Below are 12474 nucleotides of genomic sequence, written 5' to 3'. Positions count from 1 at the left end.
CTTCTTATGGGTATGACGTCAGCTTTATTATGAGCATTACTTATGTGCATGACATCAGTGTCATGTCACCTTCAGGGTCAGAGATGTGCTTTTTGTTTGATTTATCCTTTCTGACTGCAACCACACCTCCTAACTGATAATTAGCGAGGCAGAGACAATGTGTTCGTGTGGCAGACGATGCTTGTCGCTAATAGGTTGTGCAGCATTTCCTGTTATGAGAATCGACCTGTGCTTTGCGACCTCATCAAGTTCGGGGGTCGATTTTTATTTAACCTACTTAACACGGTCACAAATGAACGACTTTGCAGGATGCTGTCCTGATGAGCCCATGATAAGGGTGAAATTCCAGATCGGCAGCTCTGCATTCATTCATTTGTTTGTGTCAGTAAATCTTGGTCTTTAAAGACTTGAGTACCATATGGATGCCTTCCTACTTTGGAGGCATTGTGTTGGTTTACTTATGTGCATGACGTCAGCGTAATGTCACATTCAGGGTCAGAGATTTGCTTTTTGTTTAATGTATCTATATTATTACAGATTTGGTCTTGGGGGGTTAAGTGAGGGGTATATTAGAATAGTTATTTCAGAGTAGGAATTAGTGTAAGTGTTTTGTGATTTCCATAATGATAAAATGTGTTGAGTACATGTTTCGAAATATCTAGTCCCTCTGCCCAAGTGTCTGTATTTAAGACCTGCCTTTCCCCACTCCCTACGTTCTTCAATCTCCCCTGTTGTCTATCTGTCGTTTTAAGGAATATCCTTCCTGTAATAACCATTGAGCTTGACCCAAGCTGTGATCGCTGAGTCAGCACAAGGCCATCAGATGGGCAAAGTACGTGCCCTTATATGGATATCTGTCGAGTGGCATTGTTCAATTGGCATGCCCCACACGTGATTTGATTCAATAAACTCGATGGGACTTAAATAGTACACATCATGTGCAAGAACATGGCAGCGGGAGAGGCTCGACGGAGGTTCGGTTTGTGTTGTCGGGTTTGTGGTCCTGCTGCAGGCTGCTGCTGGCTATTGCAAGAGGCCCTAAAGGGAGACAACTGAGGTGCAGTGTGGCCAGGGCCACGCAGAACTGCTACATGCCCACCCAGGAGACAAGACCCCAGCAGCCAACTGGGTCGAGAAGCGAGAACGTGAACGAAGGACTTATGGCGCATGCGCGAGCGGAGCTGCGCAGGCCAGGTTTCTTTGTCTCGTCATTCCCCTGCTAAGTCTGTGCTTGCCGCAAATTAAAGAGATAAGGTATTCATAAATGCTCAGGCCATTGTGGTTTTGGGGTGTGTTGTATATAATTATTTTATTTCATCATGATTACCGCTGAGCTTTACTTTCTTCCCTTCCCCCCCCCCCCCCATTTTCTCTATCAATAAATTCCTGTGTTTGATGAAAACTTGTGCAGCCATTGGGAAAGAGACTCATAGCCTTTTGTTATTGGCTTATTGACCCAGGACATGGGCAGATTGTGTCTGTGCTTATGCTCCTCAATGTACAATATCAATGAGCTCCACTCAGCTATTCATGTTGGCGATTCCGGAGACATGTTCGTGGATGCTGATTTGCCCCAAATTCACCCAACGGACGTGGAGACCTTTTCATCCCATATTAGCCATGTGTCGTGACGGTCGTTGAAGACTGCAACGATCTGTGAGCAGTAATGTCTGTCTGCCATACGGGCACATTACCGCTGCCTTACTGCTCCACCAACCAGGAGGTGGGGTTGCAGTCGGGTGTAGCAATAAACTTAGAGAAGGCCCTTACGACCTGTTAAATCCATCACGACATTAAACATCATGAGTGCATGTGTACTGCTTCACTTCCTACCCGGATAGCTCCAGTAGTGCACACTCAAGTCTGTTTTAAAGACTGAAGATTCAAAGGCCATAAGTGAAGTACAGTGGGGTCTCTGATCATGGTTTTGCCCTTGTTATGAGCTCGTCAGGACGACCAAACACATAATCGTTCACGTGTGACCGTGTAACCTAGTCGGCTTAATACGGTGTTAAACCTCCAAGCTTGATGAAGCAGTAGGGCACAGTTCACATCCTGTAGCAGCCAAAGCTGAAAAATCTCACAAACTCTAACTGAGTTCCTCTGCAATTGCATACATGATTGAATGTCTGCAGCTGAAGAGGAACTCGGGTAGAGTTTGAAACAGCAAAGGGTTTACCTTGGTTGATTTATACATTTGGTTGATTTATGCAGCTTTCTTTGGCTGGAAGAGCGTGGGAGTTAATTTATTCGAAAATCCTAGCCATATATAAATCGAACCCTTGAACTTGATGAGGCAGCAGGACATAGGTCAAATCCCATCATAGCACTTGCTGCATGACCTGTTAGTAACAAGTGTCATCTGCCACATGAACACATTGTCTCTGCCCTGCTGATCACCAGTTCAGAGGTTTGCGATCAAGAATAATAAATTGAATGAAAGGAACACACTGACCCTAGATCTGACATGACACGGATGTAATGCACATCAATTATGCTGACATCACATCCAAACTAGGATGGCGTCTGTGTGGCACTCGGGTATTTGAAGACAGATCTATGCCTTTATGGTCACGAATAAATGAAAGCAGAGTTGCTGATCCAGATTTCGCCCTTGTTACGGCTCGTCAGGATGACATATAATGCCAAATTGTTGAATCATTTTCAAGTCCAATGTCATGATACTCAAGTATTCATGGTCAAGTCTGATGTCATGATACAGGGGATGACCTGGGGTAGTGGTGAACAGTTGTCTTGAAGACCTGGATGGAGAAATGGGACTGAGCAGACTGGAGAAGTTGGTTCCCCAAGTGGGGGAAAAAGACAAATGAATGAGTGGATATGAGTATTGAGTCTGGATCCCAGGAGTTTCACCAGAAGTGGGTTGTCAGAAGACCACATGTGCTGAGATGGGTGCAGGAGACGGAACACAAAAGGGCAGAGGGTGCAAGACCAGAAACTTGGCTGTAAAAGACAGGGGGACCACTGACCTGTCTGGATGTGAAAGTCATAGGCCCATGGACTCGGTTTCGTTGTGGGAGATAGCAATGATTTTGAAAGCTTTGGTTTCCATGGCATCAAGCTGAGCAAGGTGTGAGGCATTGGCACCAGCTCAAAGGGGAGAGCAGCATTCCATAAAGCTTTGGAAGAAGTCATTCATTGTAAGTGTATAAAAGTCAGAAAGAGAGTCAGAAAGATCGTTGATGAAGATTAGGAGTAGGACTCGGCCAAAAGGTACTGCCTTTGGGCACTCCAGCTTTGAGAGCGAGAGGAGATGAGAGGATCCCATTGAGAGCCATGAGTTAGCGATGTGAGCAGAGGAAGTCAATCAGCCAGGTGTGTAGCTGCCCTTGAATGCAATAGGCAGAGAGGTTGAAGAGCAAGGCTGACCTTGAATGCATCATGATGAAATCTTTCTAAAGTATCAGGTCTGCATGGCCCTGGCCACACTGCACCTCAGTTGTCTCCCTCTAGGACCTCTTGCACTAGCCAGCAGCAGCCTGCAGCAGGACCACAAACCCGACAGCACAAACCGAACCTCCGTCGAGCCTCTCCCACTGCCATGTTCTTGCACATGATGTGTACTATTTAATGCCAGACTGTATTGAAAGCTCGATATATATCCAGAGAGATGGCCTGATCTCATGTCTGACATTGAGGCCTCCATACATTGCTTGGAGAACCAAAGCAGCATGTCGAGGGTCGAGTCATCGGCTCTGTGTATGAACTCACGATCTGAGATGAAGCTATTGGAGAACAGGAGGAATTGATTGATATCAACTGTGATGATGGATTCCATCACATTTCTGATGATTTTAAGTGAGCTGATAGGTCAGTATTTAAGGGGATCACTTTTTGTGCCATGCTTATGTAATGCAGTGATGTTGGCAGATTTCCAACACATGGAAGATGACCTTGGGCAAATCAGAGGGTGAAAAGGGCAGAGAGAGGATGCTCAAGAGCAGCAGAGCAGGTTTTAGGATGTGTGCGCTGATGCTGTCCAGGCCAGTTGCAGAATCAGAGACGAGGATTGCCAGAAACTTCTCCACCATGTCAGGAAGAAAAGACACAGAGTGCAGGAGCAGTTGGGCACGACTGGGCATTGTAGGTATGGAGATTGAGGGGTTGTGGGCATAAGATTTGAAAGCAAACTGAGAATTGAGCAACTACAAAGGGCAAACCATGCTGATGAGGATTATGATTAGTTACAAAAGAAACTACATTGTAATATATCCTTGCTATTTTAATAATAAAGTAAAGTTTAATGTTCATATATTTTGTTTCTTTGTAGACCTCGTCTCTTTGTGACCTTTGTTGTGCGTTTGGATCGATGCCCTCACGTGAAATGATTGCTTTGGTCAGAGTGTCACCGAAAACACAAATTTCACCATCGACCAACATTTCAGCCAAGTCACTAATGATAAATGGATTTTTTTCTTTTTTTAATGTGGTCTTACAAATATTTTCCTTGGAATTTTATTGCTCATCAAATCTTTTGATCTTCCTCAATGTTTGTCTCCTTTCCTTCCCTTCTTTTCCTGCATTTTTTCTTCTTATTCTTTTCTTTTGACTCTTAATTTATGCAAGGACACATCCATCCAGGGTTCAGCAGCTGCGATCCATCTGTGCCAGCAGATCGGGCCCAAATCCAGCCACCGCCCACTGACCAATCAGATGCCTCGCTATTAACCGCTCCCACCCAGGCACTAAAAGGGGCGGTGATAGTTAGCCAATCAAAATCATCGGTTGGTGGTGTGGAGAGACAAAGCACATTGAACTGGAGGATGGAATGGGTTGTATTTATTTGGTTTGAGATTTTGAATCCTCAGTGAGAGGAGTTAGGGAGAACAAAAAGGTGGTTGGACTTGACTAAAGTTTGGTTTTATTTTGTTATTGGCCTTGTGAGCACCTGCATTTTGGACTAAGAGTGTGAGTGTAGCTTTGCTAACTCCACCGCACCTGTTGCAACTGTGTGACAGTGTTCTAAGTAGTAACAAAGAGTTTGTGGTGTTGAGGAGAGAGAGAGACAGCAATGCTCGTTGTGTTTGCACAGGACGACGATGGAAACGAGGCGAACCAGAAGCCAAAGACCACGAATCTGTACGTTTTTCGTTTTTCATTTATCTGTTTAATGTGAAACTTTCCTCAGCCATTGGTCTTGTTTTTCAACAACTGACAGTTTATCAAGTTTGTCTGCCCACTGTGGCATCATTTATTAAATCAGTATGTGAAGTAATCATATATATATATATATATATATATATATATATATATATATATATATATATATATATATATATATATATATATATATATATATATATATATATATATATTGCTGATTTAGCTATTTTAAGAGTTTCTAAAGTACTTCACCATAAATGTAGGGTCACTCTTCGGTAGTGTTCTCAATTCTGAGCAGTTTTCAGTCTGAGTTCAACTCCTGGTGAGGTTGAACCACTACAAACTGCCAATCTGGTGTGATGCCAGCAGGCGGTGCTCCATTGCGAAGCACTTCGACCTTGCGAGGGGATGTATAATGTTGGTTGTTCTATCTGCCACTATACATTGTGGGCCTAAAATTTCCTGACTGGGTGAGACAAATTCTGTTTTCCCAATATAAGTCAGATTGAGCAGATGAGGATACAACAGAAGCTTGATGTAAGATTAAGCTTCATATACTCGATAGATTATATATATATATATATATATATATATATATATATATATATATATATATATATATATATATATATATATATATATATATATGTAGATGTATATGGATGAAATCGTTATTTTACCGTACTCACAATTGTACTTCAATGAACGTTAATTTTCTGAATTGGTGGCGGTCGGTGGTTGCGATTCCTGGCGACATTCCATTGTCTTGCCCCACCGCAGGGCAAAGGATGTGAAGAGCCGCCTGAGGTTCTTGAAGAGGACTCCATTGTACCCGCCTGGCATTTTGGACAAACTCAACAACATGTTTGTCAGGTATGAAAATGGCTGATGAGTGAGAGTGATGGTACTATCACTGCACATTCTTTTTCCTTCGAGTCTTAATGTATGCAAGGACACGTCCGTCCAGGGTGCAGCAGCTGCTATCCATCTGTGCTGGCAAATCATGCCTCTATTTGAGAGGAGAATAGAGTTGATACAAGTGCAGCTTTTGAAACGACAGGGATTTGCTCCGTATCACGCCTCCTGTTTCAAAACGTCTGCTGGCCTGTTTTTATCAACATGATCAAGATTGGCCTGTTTGGCGATTCCATCCGATCGTTTATGCCGTGACCACAGCTTCCAATTCCATACAATGTATGGATTTGACTCTTGTCTGCACTGAGATCCTCGCAAATCATGTCAAAGAACACTGGTGTCATTAAATGTCCTTTTCCTTCATGCTGTATGGACAAGCTCTTCCGTGTGCAAGCTTTGAGTGCAGTGGTGGCTTGTTGGTGAAGACACTGAACTTGCCTCCGAGATGTTATTGGATCAAATCCAGGTGAAGGTGGCAGTATTGGTCTAGTTTCAGGAGAACTATCATGTTACTTTTGGATTTTCAGGAAAAACCCAGCTGGCTCATTAACGATCAACCTTGAGGGTGAGGACAGTTTCAATGTTCCACCGGATTTTGTCTCCATGCGATGCTCGGCCACTCCTTGCAGTTGACTCTTATTCCCTTCCCTTGTTACTGGAGATCATTGTGAATGACCCTCGATCTGACCATTCTTCTTTACTTGCAACTTGTAAAAGTCACTCGAGGGAGGACCGGGGAGAGGGACAGGGGGATGCTTGCAATATTTGCCTTACTTGATTTAATGAGGAGTTTGATCATGAAGTTAATCTATTTCCAGCATGGCAGAAATCAATTATTGGAAGATATTTTCATTATTAATTATTATTTGTTTTCATTAATCCAATGTCTTGTCAACTGGAGATACATACTTTGAACACTTTTTGGTAATTATCCGCATCTCTGCTTCTCTTACTTGCTCTTCCCCTTTCACCCTCTTTCGTTATCTGAATGGCAGGCCGAGCGTCGAGGAAGTTCGCAAGTGGTCACAATCTTTGGAAAAGCTGCTCACCCACAAATGTGAGCACATAAAGTACAAGCAAATGCATACACACATCAAAGGAAAGTAAATCAATCAAGTTGGAATCCAAATGACGAGTGCCACACTGGTTTAACCAATACGTTTTGCTCGTATTGCTTCCCCAATCTCGCGAAAAATACACCAGTTACTCATGGTCAACGTTGCTTGCTTCGGTTTACCATTTTAACAACGTATTTCATTTGCATCGCGACTTTCACTCGATACCAGCAGCGGTGATCAGGTGGGAAAGAACTTTTTACCATCCATGACTGCCAGCAGCCATTTCCTCTTTCACATTACGTGATCGTGTGCCATTCAAACTTGCATTTAAGTTACAGAAGCTGTAAGAAGCTTTGCTTATGGCACGTATTAACTTGGCTCATTGTTGGAGCTAAAATTGCCGTTCCTTCACCCCTTACGTGCTTGGAATGTGATACTTTGGGCCAGCCATCTGCTTTTCATTGTCTTTCCGAATTGTTGCTATAGCGTCTTCCCATGGGGACTGTGCGTTTCTGAACTTGCTTCCAAATTTTTGAAAAAGTAACCCTTGAAATACCTTCATTCCTGTGATTTGCTGCAAGGCAAATGATGCGTCGTATTCGTACCAAACCCTTTGTCTTGAGCACCATTATAATGGTGGAATGATTTGATTCCACTAAAGCTTGCGTGAAATTTGCATCGGAGTTATGGAGTGTACGAGAAGGAGAAAGTGGATGGTAAACCCAATAAGAATTGGGTGAGCCTTTAAAAAAAAAATTGGCCTACCAAATCTAGGAACATGGAGGAGCTGTTTGTGTTCCCATTTGAACTGATGGCTCATGATGTGGGTATCCTGGGTCCAACTCCCACGTATCACGTCTGTTTGTCCATCGTCTCCTCATATCCTTGTAATTCAGGTAAAAGTATACTTCTCTCACACACCTGTCTTCATCGTGCGCGCGATTTGTGGATGAGCTCCTCCACGAGCCCCAGATCACTATAAAATGTCTTTGTGTTGCTTCTCTGCACTGTGGGACGGATTGATTCAGTATGTGGTTCTTTTTCAGCTTTGTTATTCAAATACAGGATTTCCTCTCCTTTTTATTTAAAATTCAGCATTTCCCCACATCTATTTCGAAAGTTCCTGATCATTCTTGAGGGTAATTTTCATGTTTATTTATTTTTAATTTCACATTTAATGGGAGGGGGGTTTACTGTGTTTCTTGTAGATGGTCATGCCGCATTTCTCCATTTTTTAAAAAGTGAGTTTTCTCAAGAGAACCTGGAATTTTGGGTTGCTTGTGAGGAATACAAGAGGCTCAAGTCACCTGCAAAGCTGTCTGTTCGTGCCCAAAGGATCTATGATGAATTTGTCACAACTCAGGCCCCGAAAGAGGTAGGCCTAGGCCTTGTCTATTACAGCTTTGACTTTGCTGCCATTATTTTCAACACACTTGCAAAGATCATTAGAGAGTCTGAAATGTTCCACATTGTGCTTTGACATTTGCTGTACTTACTCCCAAGGTAAACCTGAACTCTCATGCGAGGGAGTGTACAATGGCTGCTCTGTGCCATCCAGGGCCTGAGGCCTTTGACCTGGCACAGCGCTGCATTTACGGCCTTATGGAACAGGATTCATATCCACGTTTCCTACGCTCACAGCTTTATCTCGACCTCCTCACGCCCTCCTCTCCTGTCCGGGCCAGTTTTCTCAGCAGTCCCAGCTATTCAAGCACAAAGCCCAGATGATAAGGAAGTGCAAAACGAGAACAATGAACTTACCAATATGAAGAAGATTATCAGGGAGATGAGGCTGTTTGGCCAGGACTGCTTATGTGGTTTTGTTTTGAGATTTTCATCCTTGACCTTTTTATATTCTCATTAACAGCCACCCAACCCCCTAATACAATCGGCTTACATTCAGGCTATCATGTTCTACCTCTCCTCTCTCTCCCTGTTCATTCATTCTCTTGCTTAGTGTCCAATTATTGCTTGCCTGCATCAATGTCAGTAAATAGCCCTTTACCCTCCATAACCTTGCTCTTCCATGACCCTGGATTTGTACCCAAATCCATCTCCGACTTATTAAATTTCTTTCCATTTTCCAAGGGGTTGAGTGAAAAAAATAATGTTTCTCTTGTCTTTCCTTGTCATTGGATTAGATTGCTCATATCTTTTTATTATTATGAATGATCAAAATGCTTTGAGGTCGGTGGAAATCAAACTTAAGCTCAACTGCTTGGCCATTTTATAGCTTTCACACATCTCCCTTGTTACCTCCGCCATCGAAGGTGGATGTAGGTTATGTTTTCACCCCTGTTTGTGTGTTTGTTTGTCTGTGTGCAGGATATCTCAAAAAGTTATCGAAGGATTCAGACGAAACTTGGTGGACAGGGTTGGGTATGTGACAAGGATGAATTGATTTGATTTTGGTGAAGTTCTGGATGCGGGTCCGGAGACTATAATTATTTCAGTGTTTCTTCACCATTGAGAGATCAGGCCAAAAATGATATTCAGTACAGTGTTACACGATATCTCAAAAAGTTGTGTATGGGTTGTGATAAAACTTGGTGGATGAGTTGGGTAGGTGACAAGAACAAGCCGATTAGATTATGCTTGAGATCCGGATCCTGATGCGGCCAATCAGTGGGATACAAAACGTAAACTGTTCAGCCTGGCGGAGGTGTGTGCTCTACCGAGTGCCGTTTTAGTTGTTGATGTTTTGTTCACCGTGAACACAGATCTCAAAAGTTTGTTGCCATGGTTCTATTTTGACATCCATAGTGCCATTACCTTCTGGATCATATAAATTGCTGCATATGATAATAGGATCGAGTCAAAAATGGTCTACTGTTGCAAATGACTTTTATAATTTTGTTTAATCTTCAACATTAACAGAATTTAAAGAAAACTCATATTTCTTCAGTAGAAATGGTGTACTTCGTTTGAATTGCTGCACCTCCACGTGCACAAAATCAGATTTAAAACGAATCTTCATGCATGTGCACTGATGGAACTATGATGTCATATTATTTGTTTTTCAATTGTTTTACCTCTGTCATGGTTACATTGTCTACGCAAACTTAACTACTCAAGTTATGCAAAAGGAGTGTTACCTGAACAATATTAACACAACCTGAGATCTTGCTTTTTGGTATGAATTAAAAAACAGAAAGGGAAGTAATTGAACAAACGGACTTGCACATTTCCCTGATACAAAAGGTTCATCGATCAGCATACGATAATCATAGATTTGAGACATATGATGGTTAATTATCATGTATGCATGTTTTAATCCAACGCATTGATTTCCCATTAATTTTTTTTTTTAAACCAGCTCCTGCATATTCTTTTCAAAGAGATCTTGGCCTGTTATAGTGTTATTATTAACAGAATTAAGCATGATTATCACTTTCGAATAAGAAGAGCGTTCTAGGCCGAGTTGATAAATGCTTACACAAAGTGTGGATTCCAGAAAAGCAAAAATAAATAAATAAATAAAAATCCAATACTACCTCTTCACTGAAATTGTGACAACCTTTGGGCCACACCAGGACTTGCTGTAAGGGCCCTGACTAAAAGGAGGTGCATCCTACTGGTCAGGACCCCTGCAGCAAGGGTTGGTGTAGTACATGGGTTCATGGTCACCATTTCAGCGAGGCACTCTTGGATATAATCCCTCATGAGACAGATTATTAGATCAAATCTTGGAGGGAATCCACACCATGCTGATGAAGGTCAGTGGGCCCCAATTTGAAAATGTTATTGTGTGACCATGCATTTTGGCCTTGATGGCAAGGACATATGTATTTATTGCATGAACTCGAGCGAAGGTGAATGCATATTAGTTTGATTGTGGATTTTGGTTTTGGGACCAAAGTACACGTGCTTAGCTTTATGTTTATGTTTGCATTTTTAAACGTTTTCTATTGAAAAAAAAGCCATCTCTCAATCTCGATGAAGGCCAGTGAGCCAGACATGTATCTGTGGATTGATTGCCTTCCCAAGTGCTGGGCTGCCATTACCAAAAACGGCTTCTGAAGCTTACGTAGGCTGACTGATATTGGGGGTAGCAGCTGACATTGGGGGTACTGGGGTATTTTGGGGGTACATTGGGGGAACTATTGGGGGTACTGACACTGCTTTCACAGAGTGCAAGTAAATCCAGAAGTTCCATTTCAACTTATGTACATGTACAAGTGATCCGAAAGTACAAATAAATTTGATGTATTTTTTTTTTCATAAGCACTTTACGATGGGACATCCTTTATAAGATCATATTTTAACGTCAGAGTTGTTATGGGTTTACGAATATTTTTCAACCCGAGTTGTGGTGAACACTTTTTGGCTGTGAGTCACATCATTAGCTGAGTGGGTGCAGCTGTGCCACAAATGCAGTGCCCCCTGTATCCATCCATTGGGAACATACTCTGTGCAGAGCATTGGTGCTGCTGAAGCAGTCTCCTAGGCTATTGGGCACAAACCCGGACAGGTCGCCACTCCAACACAGGATACCAGTAAGCTGGCACTCATTTTGCCAACCTCAGAAGGATGACAGGCCGAGTCAACCACACCTGGTATTAATTCAACAGCCAAGCAGCATTTGTACTCAGGATCCTAGGATCCCAAGCCCACCAACCTAACAATTAAACCAATATCAGGCATGTGAACCAATTTAGTTTAAAAAAGCAAATTCTTTAAATCCTCACCCCCCCCCCCCCGTATGTGAGAGCAGGCATTTATAATTTGGCCAGGGTGCTGGCGATAACTCGCCTGCTCTTCACCAAGGACCGTGGGATCTTTAAGGTGGGCAGTGGCAGATGGGGCAACCCGTTTAACGTCTGTCCGAGGAATAACACACACATTGACGAATCACCCTGCCTGTGAAACACCTGGATGAGTTTATAGCTGGGTTGGGATTCCTGCCCAGGCTCGGCAGCTCGTTGGTGAGTGTGCAAACCTCTTATCTCGGCTATTCTGCCAGCCCAGGATGAACACCTTGCTCGAGGTGAACGCCTTAAATTGCTCACTATAAGTTGTGTTGAGCACCACCAGGTGGTAAAAATACAAAGTTCACAAGTTCTTTATGCTTCTTCAAAACAATGAGCAACACGAGAAGGATGGCAGTTAAGCTCGGCACTAAGGGATGCTAACCCTTCCAGTGCCAGCAGTAAATCAGATTCAACTTCATTTGGACTCATTTCAGATGGATATTTATTTCCATATGTGAATATCATGTAATGGAATTCAGAAACATTTTGAAATTGGAATATAGGTTCAAGTATATTTCGATAGTGGGAAATGTTGGCTGATAATCCTGTCGCTGGTGGTTTGGCTAGGGTTAAGTGGTCCTGTTCCTGCATACATATATCCACTCTCATGTTACTGATGGAAACAA

General features: G+C 42.6%; 1 protein-coding gene across 8 annotated transcripts in view; it reads left to right on the top strand.

Annotated features, from left to right (window-relative positions):
• The window catches only part of LOC147012795 (uncharacterized), a 104769-nt gene extending 94367 nt beyond the window's left edge, over nt 1-10402 (top strand). For all 8 annotated transcript variants that reach the window (XM_085853991.1, XM_085853992.1, XM_085853987.1 and 5 more), the window contains 5 exons: nt 5054-5100; nt 5905-5997; nt 7035-7096; nt 8306-8472; nt 8601-10402. In XM_085853991.1, coding sequence (XP_085710117.1) covers nt 5054-5100; nt 5905-5997; nt 7035-7096; nt 8306-8472; nt 8601-8825 — 594 coding nt within the window. In that variant the 3' untranslated portion in view covers nt 8826-10402. The remainder of the gene's footprint in view (nt 1-5053; nt 5101-5904; nt 5998-7034; nt 7097-8305; nt 8473-8600) is intronic.
• Nucleotides 10403-12474: the final 2072 nt, after the last annotated feature.

Source organism: Eptatretus burgeri, chromosome 14, assembly GCF_056783735.1.
Source record: "Eptatretus burgeri isolate ZD-2024b chromosome 14, Ebu_testis_v1, whole genome shotgun sequence".
NCBI classification, from domain to species: domain Eukaryota; kingdom Metazoa; phylum Chordata; class Myxini; order Myxiniformes; family Myxinidae; genus Eptatretus; species Eptatretus burgeri.
Note: the sequence above shows the minus strand (reverse complement) of the source record. Positions and strands in the feature narration are given on the sequence as shown.